The sequence below is a fragment of the Echinococcus granulosus genome (assembly GCF_000524195.1).
Source record: "Echinococcus granulosus chromosome Unknown EG_S00052, whole genome shotgun sequence".
NCBI classification, from domain to species: Eukaryota; Metazoa; Platyhelminthes; class Cestoda; order Cyclophyllidea; family Taeniidae; genus Echinococcus; species Echinococcus granulosus.
The window spans coordinates 374,588-392,871 of record NW_020170432.1 but is presented as its reverse complement, the minus strand read 5'-3'; the positions used below and the strand labels follow the sequence as shown (position 1 = coordinate 392,871).

Genomic DNA, 18,284 nt, shown 5'->3' with positions numbered 1-18,284 from the left:
AATTTCTCTATCCGATTGGTCAAAAAGTGCTGATTTTTGTGGGAACTTTCTAACGTCATATGAACCCCGTATTTGGTATCACTGGCCATTCTAAGTTGTCAGGATAGCGCTAGCTACTGTCTGTGTCACAATTGCGACGAAGTGTGAGGTCTGCAATAAAACCGGAAGAAACCTATTTGGTGTAAATCATAGAGATGAATTTGTCTTGTAGTATTAAGGATCAGGTGACACGGAAGTTTGCGAGCTATTCGGTACAGCTCGCTACAATTTGTTTGTGAAGAGGCAAGAGGTCACAACTCAGTTGCATACGGGACCAATGAAACTACCTGTATGAGGATGATATAATCTAAATGGTGTCATGGATGCTCCGTCTCAATCTCTGCAATTGAAGCAATGGAGAGTGGAATGTTTAGCTTCTGATATCAAGATGGAGTGGGTGCTTTTTATCCCAAAAGAAGGAGCGGATTTCGTCCTTTTGAAATTCAACATTTCCTCCAAGGCAATACGAGGGAGGCAGAAAAGGTGGAAGGTCCCTTGGGGTCAAAATATGTAGACGGCTTCAGCTGGCAGCGAACTAAAACGTTACCATAGCGCTACTTGGTCTGTTTAACTACACGGACTCTTCAATTCTTGCGTTGTGATCACCTGTCTCCAGTCTCCCAACCCTTCTGGATACCCCTAACAAACCTACTTCCTAAGGTGAACCCCGCAAAGAGCCATATTCGTCAAATCTCTCCTTGATTTAGGTGCATGTAGTCAAACTTGCTTTGAAAACAGATCTACTCGATTGAAACAAACGAAGAGCAAACTTTTATTCTGCCCAATGGCTCAATAAACTCCCTTGACAAATAAATGGGACATTTCTTTCTTCATTTCATCCCAGGTAGCTATCAATAACAGTGCGGAATAGCGTAGGAGACAAGACACGGAAAATAAAGGAAACATTCAGACTGAGCTACCAATCAAAGGAGCAACCAAGCCGGATGCATAAATGGCGTCATGTACAGAGAATGTGAGGATTTGGGAGGGGAGAGGAGGGAAGTGATATGTAGGGCGAGAAAGTGGAGGAGGGAGCAATCACGATGACAAGGATGACGGTTAACATCAATCTCCAGCCTCGGCCTCATCTTCATCTCCGAAACCGGCCCACTCGGTCTTGCCATCGGAGCCCTCGTATTCGGCCGTGTGGCCGACTTGATGAATGCCCAATCGTAGTGACGGGGTTCCGTGCCCCTTCCCTGTGCAAACATAGTGAAAATCACAAATTCTCGGTCAAATCTGAGCTTTTAAATGCCCGAGAAAGTGTGCAACCGTAGCAATTGTGCCCTACGCAATTCTAATAACCGACATACATGAAGTAAGCCAGTCCATTCAAGACACGGTTAAGTACTGCAAATTAAGGCCTCAACTTCCAGGAATGTCAACTCGTATATGTGGAAGATTTCCTGCACAGCGTGATGTGGTACACTGATCGGGCCCTTCGGCCACCCAAACACTGGCAGTCATCCATCCGCACGTCTGTTCACCACCACAGCAATTGTTTATTCTGAAGAGGTAATTAAAACTCTACTTTGATGCGAGGTGTAAGACAACTTTCATCCACTGAGGAGTACAAATGTATGACCGAGGATTCAGGAAACGTCCAAGCTAAGTGTATTGATAGGCATTTGCCATGGATGGAGAATAACGATGCGTAATGCTTCCAAAACGTCGCCTAGACAACGGACGGTAATGGAGGCCAAAGGAAAACCTTTTCGAAGACAATCCTTCAACAGAAAATATGACAGGCTTATGCCTAATTTTAAATTTTCACATGCCTCAGTTGGAATGGAAAATCGCCGAGGAGGACCTCCAAAGTAGGGCGCGATCCTTTTAGACTCCCACGGATTGGTGCAAATTCCCATGTTAATTGAAGGCAACACGAATGACTTGCCTAAAGTGGTTCATGCGAATCAAGAATTCGGTGTGGGTCGATGCAATACATTGTGGACACCCATAAGGCACCATTGCTTACCTGTATGCACTGAAAAAACACAAATGGATTAATGTGCACCAACTTTTGGGTGGGCTACTACTTAGTGTGCTCTCCACCGTCTTCCTACTAATTTCATCCCTCGTGCACGTCAGTTGAATCAGAAAGATGTCGTTCAGACCTTATCTCCCTTACAAACCCTGTTTCCCCAACTCGACTTTAATGCTCCATCTATCACGAGGCAGATACTTCATCACTTTTGATAAGACACCCTACTCCTGATTACACCATGTCCGGCTTGGTGTACCAAGGACACCTTCCAATCATCTCTCATAACAAGTGATGACGAGGCAATGCGTTCGCACATCCATCACCTGAGAAAATAAATTCGTGTTAGAAGCCATTGAGCAAATGAGAGGCACATGCCAAGCTCGGAAAGATGCCAATAAACTTCAGTAACTATCACCTTCTTCCTCCTCTTCTCTCGCTTTGCATTATTCGCTGACTGACTAGTTGGCTAATCCGCCCGTGATGAAGAATGGCTTTGAGGCACTTGTGGTGCTGTATTCCAATGATTGTTAAGCAAAGGAACACATCAGTGGCTTCCCTCCTAAACCATCCATTCCTTCAAAAAGGGAAAAGCAACACTTTCTCCTCACAAGACTGCGCTTGCTTTGTGTGTCCATGTATGTAGTGGTGGACTCCAAACACCATTGCCCACAATGAATTGTCTACTTCCTGAGGACTAAACAAAGACGCCTACAATCTATCCACTCGAAAAGAAATAACTTGAAAGCGTGTAAGATTTCATCCCCTTTAGCAATGGATAGGACTGGTGCCTAGAAGGTCATGTTCATGTTCTCGCAAGCCGAAACGTTTCCGTGGTAAAAAAACGGACTACGTGAGTAATCTACCTGACATGAGAAACGAAGACATCAAACCATCGCCACAAGACTACACTTACTTTATTTTGGGTGTGTGCGTAGGGAGGTGCAAACAGCATCATTCAGGATGAATTTTTTTACTTACTAAAGACCAAACAACAAATGCGAATGAGAACTGCCCATCCGAACCAATGTGTTACAGCTCGAGGACGAACGTCTAGAACATAATCACTCAACACAAGATCTCGCACCGTGTACCAGATACCGAAAACTGATCCTTTTGAAGGCCTGTACATGAAATCAGATGGAATGGAATATAGATACCGCCTAGTCCTCATTCCCCTTATGTACCTGATCATTATTTCTCCCAACTCCAAGTAGTCGCTAACTTATACCCACATTAGAGTTCAACAACCGCGCAACCGTACGCAAAACAAACAATAAAGTGGGTGAGATAGAACTATGATTCTACCTTCCTAGTTCTTCTCTATCTTGACAACAAAACCACTCTCAGAGTCTAACGTCATATGACGCAGTTATGTGAGATTCTCGTAAAATCCCACTGCTGTATCAATTGCATATCGACAAACCTTCCGTATGAAAATTTATCCTAACTAATCGGTAGCACTTTAAATATGGTATCCAATAGACAGTCGTCAAGAAAAATCATTAACTGAGAATTTAAAATAATTATTTTAAGGTTTTGTGTTCTATGTCCTCAAGTCGATTTGAATAAATTAGCCTCGGGCATTAAAGTGAAAGCACAGGCAAGCGCAAAGGGATTTCAATTCTCCGCTCACTCGAGCGAAAAAATTGCTGGCCTAAGCTAACACTTGGTTTGGGCTTCGTTGGACAAACCCACAGTCACACGATAGCCGGTGTGTGATAGTACCAGTTCGTGACATTATCCTGACGACCCTGCGAAACTCCAGTGAGTCAGCCAATCACATTGCCTACACGGCCGTGGCTTGACTAATCTAGGTGGGTCTTTACCGACTTCACCACTGTATACCAACAAGGTAGCATTTTCCAGTAGGGAGAACTCACCAAGAGCATTTCCCCGTAGCATGAAGTAGACACAGTTCTCGTGATGGAGAGTCTCCCTGAGCACGAAACTTTCAAACAAATGTGGCATGGCGCATGTGGTCATTTTCATTGTCAACTTGTAGACTGAAAAAAGGACAAATGAAAGTTATTTCCCCTTAAAATTCGGGCCAAAAGGATTTTCACTTAAAATATTGCTTAGCAGCATCTACTTAAATTAATTAAGTAAAAGATCTGTGATAGGTGCTACCACTTGAAATAATTTAGAAAATCTGGATTTGAAACAACCTCATTGAACTCAAACATTGGCCTAGGGCAACTATTCTTGACCTAATTGAGCAGGTTGGTGCATAAGTTAAGTACCAGGTAACCAAAAAAAGGACGTGCGTTACTCCTTCGGTAGCACACTGTCATCTTCCCGCTACTTTCACCCCTCATTCAAACTTCAGTTCAACCTGAAGGATGTTATTTGGGCCTTACCTCCTCTATAAACCCTGTCTAATCAACTTAATTCCAATGCTCCACACACCAACTTCTCCTCCAACAACTCGAGGGATGATGCAGTATCACCTCCGACACGGTGCTCTACTCCTGATTGGATCAGGGAACTGCACCATATTGCCGTTGATTCAAGAACTTCTAGATTGGAGTAGTAGGAACCACCGTCAGTCACCCTTCACATTGTGAGTGATGATGAGGCAACCCGTTTACACCTACATCAACTGAGAAGGCAAAGTGGTGTCAAAAGGCACAGAGCAACTGGATGGTACAGATTAAGCTCGGTGCGATGACATAAAGTTTTCATAGCCATCAACTTATCCTTCTTTACTTCACTCATAATCTCTGACGACTGACTAACTGGATGATCTATCTGTGATTGAGAGTGGCTTTTTTACAGTTGTGATGTACAGCTCGGAGATGCGCAAGGAAAGTAGTCTGAACAAAAGTGACCCCATTTAAGATGCGGACCTTAAATGGGACCGAGGCACCGCCATGTCCTCCTCATAAAATCGCGTGCAAAATAAGTCGGAGAAAGGTGGAAAATAAAAGTGTAATGAATAGGTAGAAATGGCTCCGGCTAAGATTAGGTCTTTCTCTTGACTTCTAAAGACAAAGCCTCTTCGATGCACGAACTACATAATCCCTCTAATTAACTCCTCTCACTCCAAATTTACACCTCGCTCTTCATCCTACTGCTTTCCCCAACTTTGACGGCTACTTGCAACTTAAATTAGTCCACTGGAGTCTTTGCGCGTGTTGAGGAGAGAGAATACCTGTGAATATTTCGTGTAGATGTGGGGATTTAAACGGTAATCCGCTAAACCTCAAATGCTAGACGGTGAACTGTGCACTGAGTTGGGCAGGACCTTCAATCTCCCAGGATGTGTGCTTCCGATATAACCCCTCGCAGGCATACCTAGAGCCCTTTGACCCTTCTTCCATACTTGTCTTCGGCGGAGGGGATTAGGTAATCACAGTAGTAAGGGAATGCAGTCTAAACGAGTAAAACTCCATATTTCGGTGGCAGTGGCGCTGATGGAAATGGTGGAAGTTGCAAAAGTCCACAAGTGAAGAGCTACCGAAGTCAGATCGCGTTTGCTGCAATAATGGCCAGTAATGACTGAAGCAAGACCGACTTAGAATGCCTTGAAGATACTCATTAAAGAAGTACTTTAGACTTCACTATGAAAGCGGCAATTCACCTCATGATTTGAGGACATGATAGTCCTCTTAGGCAGAGAGTACGCTTAGTGCAGGTCACATTTATGAGACGGAAAACTTAAGAAAGTCATAAAATAACTCCACACCAATGGACCCCTGTCTCTCTAATGCGAATTCATCGTGTCAGCTTTGCTCCCCTTCCGAGGCTCATTGAAATTCCCAGAAGGATTCGCGACCACTTAACCTGAAAAGTAACCACGGGAGTGACGAAGACGGAACCGAAAGAGGGAAGGTGACTGTAAAGTAAAACATTATCTTTAACTCTTTAATCTCCAAAATTCGATAACCACCTTAGTAATAGAACGCATCGTTCATGTAGAGGGAGAATTCTCGAGGCGTTACAGCTGGTGACGCTAGATCTGCGCCGACTTATACTCGAAGGTCTACCGAGGCCAAGGAGAGTCCTAGCAACCAACAATTCTGTTGATGCTGGCTGGACATGGTAGGCCTTAATTTTTCTTAAGAGGTAAGTCAATTTCGGTCATTATTTGAACAAAAGGAGGCGAGAAACCAGACACCTGCTGACATTTACCAAAAAATACCAGTAACAAGCTGTCTGACAGAACAGGTGGATGTGAACCTAGCTATCAACACACAGAGAACCGTAAACATTATCTTCATACAATGCATTCATTTCAGGGGACTAGATAGACGCAAAATAAACACCTCTCAAACCATCAGCAAATCCTTGTTATGCAATCATATGATGGCATGGCTCGAGTTCACGAACCAACCGATCATAGTCGTTCTCAGAGAAATAAGCATTCCATTTTTAAATCCTCTTACTGAAGGATTACCCGACATGGGCTTTTGAGATGAATGGAAGCTCCGATCTACCATTTGTATATCTTTACTCAGTTATTCCTATTAAGAAGGTCCCATTCTATAGGTAGGCATAAAATGGGTGGACATTGTCCAAGTACTACATACAAGAGGAGATACCAATTCTACCCGGAATAGTGGATGAAAAATTTGTGAGAAATAGACCATTCCTGATACCATTCACCAAGTTGACGGCAGGTACAATCCTTAGTGGCGGCGTCTACACAATAGCATGTGTTGATTAACCAACGTTCTTGTTACAGAAGGCCAAGACGTACAACTCCAACGCCCAAACATCTACTCGCATCAACAAAATGAGACTGCCCAAACGTTCACCAGTAGAATACTTCATTGGTAGACAGAACGATTTGAATGTTAATGTCTCAAATGCGTGCAGCCCTACGTCTCTGTGTCAGTGACGATCCCGGACGTGATGGTCTCCAGTCCACCACTACAGCGACCAGGCGCGTCAAATGCCTCCTCCGGGAGGCCAGGTCAAAGCGAAGCCTGTCGGTAAATTTTATCAGGGTAACATTAGGCACAAGCATGAACATTTACAATTTCGGATCGTTTAAACACACCGGATGACAAGCTATCGTACCACAGACTCTCCTAGAACGATTCATCAGTGTCTACAAATCCTTCAACGGGAATGGCACTCCCCAAGGTAAGAATTAAACAATGAAGTAATTTAGTCGTGTCGAAAATGCGATACAACTTTCACTACTTGGAATTCGTCCACAGCTTTCGTCGTCCTTCGCCTTTATGATCCACAAAGTTCCGACTATGCTTGACTCTCCTCATCTTTCCTGCTTCTATTCCGAAGAAATATTTCCTCATTTTATTTCCTATTTCCTCGATGTTATAATGCCCTACCACGGGTATTCACTATCCCCTCTATTTTTAGGTCGGAAGGCCACAAGAATGCCATCTCTTAGCCCACTTGGTCAGCCCAAGTCTTCCCTGGTGGTCTCGACGTCTCTCCTCTGGTCTTGGGTACAAACTCACCTATTAATGATCTTGGTCATGTTTTGATTGGAGGCTTTACATGCTCTAAATCAAAAAAGTGTCATTCTTTTCCCCTCACGCACTGAAATCAAGCCACATTTCGTCCCTTTCATGTGCATCCGTCATCACCCCTCTGTATCACCCTCTCCGCTCGAAAAGAATTCATATTAGTTGATGTGTCTATTTTAATTAGGAAAAAAAGCCTCAACTTGGCTGATTATACCAAAGGAAAGGACAATGGTTTCGTTTTTTTCAAGTCCATGTCAGAGCAGACTCCACTTATCGACTTCGTAAAAAACTGGATTCTTGTTCGACGAACGTTCACTACTCAATGTTCCATGCACAAAAAGAAACTTAAACCATAGGCTGAATGCTTAGATCAATTTCTACCCAAAAACAAGAGATTTATTTCAGTTTTGAAGCGGAAGTGTTATGGCACTCCACCTTGAGAATGTAGAAATAACGGCTAAGCGATCATAAAGGGCGATAACTGAACAATAAACGCCTCTACGCAGCCGTCATTTACCCTCATTGCGATCAGATTAGAGTAGAGTAGGCTAAATTTCCCCTGGTGTTAAAGGACAGGTAAGAGAATATTAATTCGGCATCCAAGGGAAAAGTAAACCTCCTAACGCTTGGGTCTGCACAACTCCTCCCTCCATTCCTCTAATCCCAATGGGGATACGGCACGTCCGTGAAGCGTCCTTTCAAGTAGTGTAGAAAAGGAGCGTGGTAAAGCTAGCCAAGACTTTAATGGTCGCAAAGAGCTCCATAAATCTATTATGTTTTATGAGAGAGAGAGAGAGAGAGAGAGAGAGAGAGAGAGAGAGCGACTAATAAACACACACATAGACGCTCAAGTTCATTCAGGAAGTGTAAAGGCCGTTAAAACCAAGATATATGACTCTAAGCGGTGAAAACCGGAAGGACATTTGTTTCAATTTCGCTTTTGATTACGTGAATAGGCATAAGACCATCTTAAGACTCGTGTACCTTACAACATCTTCATTAACAGCAGGGTTGGCTAACCCATTCCAGGGAGAATCCACCAACTGCACGCTTGTCGTGGAAGACTCACATAGCGGAGGGACTATCAGAACTGGAGTTTGTATAATGACCCACAACACAATGCGATGGTCAGAATACTTCGGAAGGCAAGAAGACGGATATGTGAACAGACTGCGTTAGAGAGTAAAAAGATGGAATGAAGATGGGATGTAAATCTGGGATACCGTCCTAGAGTACGCTTTTCCCAAGTAGTTCCATTTTAGTTAAACTTTTCCAGAAAAATAGATTAGCTTTTGGGATGACATTGCACTTCTCCCTAGCAGAACAAATTACACTAATGTAGACTGCCTAGCGAAAAAAAAAATGTTTAGGAACACAATCTCTACCAATAAAAAGTGCATTCTTTCTGCGGTAGAAAAACTATCCTATCACTTCTATTCCTTTCGCGCAGTTGATTCCGCTTCACTCAAGTACTGTTGCATTGGCAGAATCAAAAGGTGAATCGTCTGAAGGATTGAGGAAGAGGAAGACGAGGTCACCTAGCCCTATACCGTACACTGACAACAAAGCCACTTCCTAGATTTGAAAGCAAACAACGCTAATAAAACGTCAAGACTTACCACCATCATTCTTGAAAAAGTCGATTCGGATGACCTCTACATCAGCAGCTCGTTCAAAATGCCTTCCCTCCTGGGGTAGAACAACATTCGTACGAGCGATTTCTACATCTTCACTATTCAAACGGCCTGCAGTAGGAAGAAGGAACTGCACTTCGTAGATAGTGTGCTGTCTAAGCATTCCAAGACCAATCTCAAAGACCGCCAGGTCCTCTGGAGCATCGGGGGGTCGAGAGATGGTGATTGGACTGCCGTCCTCATCCTCATCCGCCGTCACCGAATCAACAGTTCCAGAGGATGGTCGCGGGCTAGCGGAACGAATTGGACAGACGACCATTCGGTGGGTAGATCCCGTGCTCCGAACAGAAATATTGTCACCCTCGTGGCAGGAGCAATAGCCCGAGGCCTCAACTGGTCCTCCTCCAATGCTTTCCGCCTCTTGAAGGTGACAGTCAACGAGGAATTGGACGCTCCTTTTCTTTCGCATGCCCAGATGCGGACTCAGCTTTGTGCTATCATCGGCCATTTTACAATCTGTCAGGAAAATGTGCTCTTTAGAGCATGCTTTATAAAACACCGGAAACACAAACCTTACCTTTTGTAGATGACAAGGTGTGGGTCATACATCGTGCCCGTTAGAGTGAATAGTGTAGTTGCTCGCAAAATACTCAAGTATTTCTTTTACATGGAAAAAAGTTGTGACAATACGGCAGTAAAAGTGGGATGTGACATGTATATGTGTGGTCTTAGCACTCCGACCTCGCGTTTTCTGCCAGCCCTGTCAAAACAGTGCATGGCAATCTGAGATAGCAACTGTAGGGTGGTTTTTAGGGTCCGCAAAAGACAATTTTGAAGAGGATACTGCTTTATGAGAGGCTAAATAGAGATGAGTAGCAATAATACAGTAGATCTTTAAAAGTTCTCAACTAAAATGACATTTTTTTCACTGCAACACATTACTAGTCCAAGACAGGGTTCGGAAGGTGTTCAAAACCACCCTCCGATGTGTTTCAATTTACTTCTGCAATGAGGCAGACTGGGAGACAGTAGAAACAACTGAATCCCTTATCTGAGTAACCAAGTTAGGCGTCTTGAGAACGAAGTCTGCTTTTACATACAAACTTTGAACTGCACTGCAACTTCTCTTCACCTAGAGACATGGCATTTGGAAAATAACGCCTTTAGAGTGTTCCAGAGGCCCCTCAAGAGTGTAGCCGGGTGAAAGAATATCAGCTTAGGAGGATAATTTACGACGGAGACACTTTAAAAAGCATTCCTTGTTCTCGACTCCCAGCACCTCCCTCCCCTTTCCTTCCACTCAGTCACAGATGATGGAACATGGTGGGGGCCAGAAAACGACTGATGCACCCATCATGATACCTCAAAAAGCAGGATCAAAAAGAGGGAGTTCCGATCATTTGAAGGTAAAAAAACGGAAAAATAAAAAGGTCAGTAAAAATAGGAAAGTTAACAATAACATGAGTATAACGTAATCATAGCACAGAAATAGCATAAAAGGATTTACTTGTGCGGAGGAAGCGTGCGGTAATACCGTGCATCACTGCGGCACTGAATTTGGCATGCTATGGTAACGACCCGACAGGAGGACCGAACAACGCCGCTTATCAGGTACAAGAGATTACAGACAAAGAGATGTAAAACATCGGGGCCAGTCACTGTGGCTACACCCGAGGCATGAAATGCGGATGTTTAGATTTGCGTGCGAGTGATTTACTCTCGGAGTTGTGGAGGCAGTGGGTGTGAAACTTGCGCCGAAATAAAAACCTAATTTTTTTCGACACTCACAACCTGCATAAAAATTTCCATTAAAAAATAAATTCAAAGATGAAGCTCTGATAAGAAATCACTCAGCTGAAAAAAATCCACATTTTTGCTGTTTGTACGTTTAAAGGGTCGCTAATTTGCGAAGGCAGGGGATAGTGAGGATAACCGTACGGTGGTAATAAAGTTCAAAACGAGTTTACCACCTTTTTAATATCACCTCAGCATCCGGTCGGTCGGTTGGTAAGAGTGAGGTTCTAAAAGGCCGTGAACACAACAGAACTTGCATCCCAAGAAAACATGGCATGACCAGCGGTGCCAATCCACTCTCTTTCATAAATCAAAGCATGACCACTCTTCCGGCAATTTAAATCATGCATTCAGAAGAATGAGCAACAGATGCTATTGTGAGATGGCTGACAAATCGGAAGCGGACAAAAAACCCCCAAAGGAAGTGTGAAAGCTTGTGAATTAACATCGGACAGCGTAGAATAGAGGCCTACCATTCGTGACTTAAGTGGAGAATGGCTGCCTGTATGATACCACGAAGCGCTCTGACAGGAGATGATTCAAGACCAAAGTGAATGAGTATTTCCACCGAACCAGACGTGTTAAAAAGTTAAACAAGTTCAGTGAGTATAGGCACATCGAAAAGTACGCGTCGTAGAGTAAAGCGAGAACATCCTGACAGGAGGGGGGAAGGCAAAGTCATTACGTGATTTGCCTATTGATCCGGCTAAAACTTGCCCCGAAAGGTCACATCCGTGACAGTAAGCAGATTCGGGCAAACAAAAATCGCAAATAAAACAACAACGTCAATTGAAGGTAGGATGAAGGAAATAGTTAATTTTCACACATTATAGCATCAAATTGGGTATGAGAGTGAGCCTCAATACGAAAATAACTTCACTTGAAAATTACTGCAGGTTCCGAGGACTTTACATGTGGAGCAAGTTAGCATTCACCCCTTAATGTGGTAGTAAAATTGCACTGTTTACCGATTACTGTGGTGCTCACACCCCAATTGATCCCCCATCCATTCCGAGGAGAATAAAGAGGAAGGCATGTTCGTAAAAAGTAACGAATTATTGAGTGGCAAACAACAGACTGCACAAAAAACATAGAGAGGCATGGGTGTCGTGGAAGGCGAAACAATGGGGAAACTTGCAGTAGGATTGTAACAACTGTGAATATGCTTGGCTTTCAGACCACTCTTATGGCCCCCCCAGCTCTTCTGTACTTTGTAAAAAAATCCTCCTTCCTCACTGGTAATAGCCTGTACGACTTCAGGAAGGAGGCGAGGCGTCGCAGTTCACAATACGAATATGAGAAAATGGAATAAAAGTCATGCAAAGCAAGTGAAATGAACTCAGAAAAATTCAACTAACTTGTTCTAAAACCATATTATGCTACGGATCAACTCGTGCCAGTCCTGTGCTGCCAGTCTCGGCCTTTCTATATATCTAGAAAACATTCGTTCATGACTTTTGTTCTATAATGTTGTCAGGGGTAACCAAGGAGCACGGAGTGGGCAAATTTCGAAAAGGAATGCTAAAACTCCTTTACTAGTAAGACTGCTACGAGGGTAGAAACCACCAATATTCCTGTCGATACTACTGATACGATTTAAGGTCACAGGGAAAACTTAAAGGTTTCGTAGAAAATAAAAACTCATTTCCCAAAAACAAAGTGGCACCTTTGATACCGCCAAAGCAAACCCACCCTCGTAAGATAGTTTGAGGATACTCACATAGGCGACGACCTTGGGAATCAGAGTAATTCAACCACGAGGCCACGACAGTTGGAAAAAAAACATGCAATTAAGAATGCATTGTTTAACTTTAAAGCAAAAGAAAACCTTTTGCCTTCTTTCCAACTCACACAATGCAAAAAACATGTAAAAAAGTTTAATATTATTAGTTAACATTGAGACCAGATGTGAGTGAACAAGAAAGAGTTATCACACAAGTCTGTTGTCTAAATAAAGCATGCCAGGCTTCATTTTGGGGTAATATTGAATGTTTTATGAAATGACCGAAAATTAACCTCTCTTTACTAACAAACCTGCCTTTGTGAGTTAGGTGCAGTTAGTGTTATTCTGTCAAAGAGTGATGATGAAACGCCACAGGGCATCACTTTGAACAACTCCATCCAAGTCCAACTGAGTTGGAAATTAAAGAAGCAATCCAACAAGAATATTCAATAGAAATTTTCTGTTTAAAGGAGGCTTAAATGGGTGGTTCGTGCTGTAAAAGTAAACCAAATAAGGCATGACTTTCAACGGGTGATGCCGAGGACACGACTAGCCACCTTAGCGGGAAAAGTGGCAAAGAAAAATCGTGCATGAATTTAAGGACAAAATGAAAGAGAAATGAACAAGCATTAATCTATTTCAGGTTTAAGATAAAAACACGGACACTTTTTTTGAAACAAAAAGCGGACCTCTCTCCCTACGTGAGTCGCTGTCAAGGCGAGTGGAGTGGGGTTGGAGGGGGGGGGCAAAGGGGGTGAACAAGATTTGTGTGAAGGGTGAAAAGTACAAAAAAAGAACAGCAATCATAGTTTGGCAATTCCTTCAGCCCATCGGATCAATGAGGAGGAATGTGGAAACGGTGGCGAAAGCACTGCGGGGTTCGGTGCCTACTGTCACTAAATACTGCTCCGCGCTTCAATTATTCATGCAAATGCGACATTCTGAGTGGAGGATCACCCTTTTTAATGCATAGATAGAAGAGAAAAAAAGTTGCACTGGTAAGTCAACAGACCATGCAGTTTGTAAGTACGCAATTTGAATTCCCATACTGTTGGGTAATCTTCATCTCTCTATTTATCTTCTTCCCACACCATAACAACAAGAAGAGAAGTGTTTCTTGGTCGAACTCTCGAAAGCAGAGAACCTTGGGAGAGAGATTAGAAAAGTAAAAAACCTTACCTTCAAGTAGAAGGGGGATAAAAAGGGGCGGATTCCCCTAAAATCACACCAGATGGAAAGATCAAATTCACATCACATTACCGAGTCATGTGGTGATTATCACCATAAAGGCGACAGCCAGATTGGCACAATCCTTCCGTAAGCAAAACTGGGGGGACAGTTCAGGAGAGGAGTTTATAGAACATAAAAATGGTATTAATCTGTTTAGCAGGAATCCACCACCCTTCTCAGACAACAAAGCCAACATTTACCAATTCTGTTCATTTGCTAATAAAGAAGTTAACAGGGAGAGTTAATTTTTTAAGTATCGAAAAAGGATCATAATCAAGCTGAGCGGTCATCTCTAAGTTGACAGGTAACAGGAGTGGTACAAAAGCAACAACTAAATCAGAGGAATCGGCTCATAACGACTTCATTTCCTATTTTGTAGACATAACTACGATGAATCTCAAACGTTTGAGTAGCTATTCCAGTTATACCGGGATGAAGACTGGTTTTCTCCTCTGTTTAAAGCTAACTGTCTAAAACGGTCTGTGTGATACTGACAGAGCTCCGATCGTCTGAAAATATAGCCTTAAATGCGTCAACCGAGGGGTCGGACAAGATAAGGGGGTGCACGAAGTCAAAGAGGAGCGATGCGAAGACATACCTCTATTCACTGGAGGAAAAACGCAGCAAGCGATATCAATGATGAAAGCCAGTTTATTTGGTTTTGCGTCAGTAGAATGGTGAAAAACAATGAGTTACTACTGGAACCGTACCACACACACATCGACATCGGTACTCTAAGACATGTAGTGATAACTGATAGCAAAGAATGTGGAATGATGGAACACAGAAATGGGGTATATCGGTCATCCATCACGAGGAAGATTTTGTCCACAAGAAACTGCGCTCCATGAATCCGCCCCTGCCACAAAAATGTGGATAAAGGTGAGGAGAGGCGGGGAACACTCATTAGTGGGCTAGTTCATCCCCGAATAAGTTAGGCCAAGCTAGAGCATAAAAAAGAAATTCTAACGAAAATTGCCTTACATGGCCAAGTCCAATTTTATTGTTGAGGGTAAACAAGACTCTAATCAAATTTAATGCCTACGATATAAAACTAGATAGGAGTAGGCAAGCATTAAGGAGAGCACTTGACAGGGCTCCTAAATTTCGCCACCTAGGTGTTGCCAAAAAAATTGACAAGAATATGACAGTCTGTCACTTTAGGGCTTAAAAGGTGAAGCAATAGTAGGCCTAATCTGATTTTTGACAAAAAGATATCAAAAATGGAGTAGGTGAATCGCAGGGCGGGAGGCCCAAAACGACCAGTTAAGTCAGTGATAGGTGTTGGTGGTAGAAATAAAGTAGTAGAAATGAAGGAGTAGGACAAGTTCCTCAGGTTGATTTGTCCCAGGAAATCAGGCAAGATTACCATTTTTTTGTGGAGAATTTTAAATCCCCGAACAAGTGCAGAGAACTCAGCACGCTAATCACCGGAGTCCACGTACCTTACATCACTGAAACGGTTAAATAAGAGAGAAAAATGCAAAAGAAAATTCATTCAACACGATAAAAGACGAATATTCAAACGAAATAATGCTAAAGTCTATTTGAGATAGGATGAACATTCAATGAGCTCACTTCAGCCAACTACTCTAAAAAGGCTTTCAAGTACTCACTATGCGAAAAAAGCAATGTCGGAACAAATAGATGACAAGTTTTAGTTTTGAAAGAAATGACCAAAAAAGTTGATGCAGTTTTTAGCACGACCCACTGAAATGCCTAAGGTTCATACACCCGCCTATAATCACTTTCGGCATGCTACTCTGTTGCGCTCTCCATCGCAAATGCCTTGCTTTTAATTAAGCCGGGTGTCGGTTGGAGGTGATGGATGTGATTCCACCCAGTCAACTTTACGGCAGGGGTTTACTTTGGCTCCAAGGGTGCACAGGCCTCTCGTCGTAGAGATGGTGTTAGTGAAGCGTGCCACGGAAAATCAAATGACGCAAACAACTTAACTTCTGGCATGAATCACTCAAAGGCAGCTGTCGAGGTTAACTTGTGGGGAGGAATTCCCACTAATGTTTAACATAATTTATACCCAAATCAACTGAAACAGTGGTGGAAAGCAAGTAAAGGGGTGCTACATTCATTAGGTGAGGAAAGGAAGCTCTGAAGATCATCAATTTCTTGTACTGCTTCGCTGACTTCGGATGAGAAATGACTTTCAAATTCCAACGTCATGCGAAGGACCACATCACTGCTTATCCCCGAAACCCCCTCCACTCCCCATTTCAGTAGGCACACTTTAGCCCCGGAGGCAAAAGACAAAATGAAAGTGGAACTCGCAGCCAGATATGCCTAATGCATTGCAAACTCATCACCACTGAATTAAATTTAAGGTTTGTTTGGAAAACCCTAATAAACTCGGTTTTGAATGTAAGTAAAAAAGGGTTCTTAAAATAACCAGACATGGTTAAGTGATAGAGCTAATGCATTAGGTCTAAAGCAACTGTTAAGTGATATTTGATCAACCACCATGGTCTGAAACTTAGCACTAAAATGATTGTGCCTGAAACCACAGCAACTGATCGGAATTGCATAAACAGAGGGTATGGGGAAACAATGACCATCGGATAGAGGTACAAAATAAAAGGCGGTAATGAGAGCGAGGGAACTCTTACGAGCTGGCCTTGTAGAAGGGTGAAACACACTTCCAGGACGCGAATTGCATACAACTGCCATCCATACACGCACACAGAAGTAGTGAAAGCCCCAGTAGCAGGAACTGACCAATCAGGAGAGGGAGAGAGGAGGCAGATGCTTCTGCGACTAAGAGTATGGTCCAGAGCCAGCCACATCCATGCATACGTGTGTGCGTGTGTATGAGTGCTAGCTGTCGCAACACAAACTAATGGTGAAGTAATTTTCGTGCACTTAACATTCGGGAAAAAATGCCATTTTGATCTTCCTTCGCCTCGCTATTGAAGGCCTTCAAACACTCGTTATAAAAACAGGTGGTTAAAAGGAAAGTCGTATTCCTAACCTAACAGGAAAATACAAGCCATGGTTTTATGTCACATCCCAAAAAACTCACTCACGAGAAGGTTTAGATTAATGGGAATGGGAGGGAGGAAGGCACTACCTCATCCTTCGTATTGTCCCGGTGAATATTTATCTGAACTCCAACTGGGAGTATTTTTCGACAATCACATGATCATGAGCAAAAAAAGGACAGCTGAGAAGCAAAGGGAAGAAGGGCGTGAAGAGGCGGCAAAAAATTTTGTCAAAAGGGGGAATCGTGGTCACCATTTGTCCCGGTGGGAGAGGAAGAAGGACTAAAACTATGCTTACTGCAGCGAAAAATCTCCCTGCAGTTAAAAAGCCCCCATGAGTCTGCCCGCAGATGAGGAAATGGCTAAAAGCGATCACAAAGCGCTTCAGCGCCGCGAAATCTTCTCCCTCGTCTGAAAAATTAGAAGCAGCAACCAAACCAACTTTTAGTCAAAAAGAGAAGTGGATAAGTTTTGAATGGTTTGTTTCTTTGTGTCAAACTCCTCAAGAAACCAGAGTTAGCATAACCGCCTACACCCTAGCCTTGCAACCTCAGATGGTGTTGAAAGCAGAAGAAACTTCGAACTAAGCAGAGTGTAGCCTCAAAAAAGAACATCCTGTAGCTGCGCTACCGGAAAAGATCAAGAGGAATGGAGGGCACTTTTGACTATCCTGGTGGTCGTGGGAATGCAATAAAACGATACTTAAGAGGACTTAGTCTTAACACACTCACTACCGGGACCTTGGGAAGAAAGTCGACTACCACAGACCCGATTGGAATTTATGCAACACAAAAACTAGGAGGAAAAAGATGGAATTCTCGCATTTCCGTCAGGTGCAGAAAATTCTCCACGTAACAACCAATCTCGATTTGGCAAACTGATAAAGGGAGAGCACGTGTCATACCTTTCGTGACGTCTGAAGGTGACAAGACGATTGCCGCGTCGCACACTAGGCTGCGCTACCAAAGAACACGCCCAACTGGTTGTGTACACATACAAAACTTCTTAACTCTGTCATGTCAATGGTTTTTCCAGACAGAACTAAAACACTAAACGGCGATGAAATAATCATTGTCAAATCAAAATAGATGTTGAATCAGGTGCAAAATCAAAGAAGCTAAGTGCAGCCACCCAAGCTACGCTCTGACAAAGGCTGCCAATATCAACAGCGTGGGATGGACGGGCGAATAGGGTGTGTGGGCACATCTACTACAAGGCATCAAACAGAACAGAGAAATCAACACCACGTAGGGAGACTGGCACCCAAATAGGCATGTATTTTTTAGTTGCAAATTAAAAATCATAAAATATCATTCCATTGCAAGTGTTGGTCCTTCGTAACGGAGGTGAGAATTCGAAACCAAAAGAGAGAAAGGACAAGGGCAGGGATGGGGCGTGTGTGTGTGTTTGTAGATTGTCAACTAGAAAGGCAAGATGATGCCCACTACG

The 18,284-nt window shown here is 43.1% G+C and overlaps 1 protein-coding gene across 1 annotated transcript; it reads right to left on the bottom strand. All coding sequences in view use genetic code 11, as the record gives it.

The window, feature by feature from the left end:
• Positions 1-1,104: 1,104 nt before the first annotated feature.
• Positions 1,105-9,603, bottom strand: EGR_06189 (hypothetical protein; the record flags this gene model as incomplete). The annotated part of the gene is made up of 3 exons (XM_024495438.1): positions 1,105-1,238; positions 3,904-4,026; positions 9,081-9,603. The coding sequence occupies 3 exons, from the start codon at positions 9,601-9,603 to the stop codon at positions 1,105-1,107; spliced, it is 780 nt and encodes a 259-aa protein (XP_024350166.1).
• Between the last annotated feature and the right edge of the window lie 8,681 nt (positions 9,604-18,284).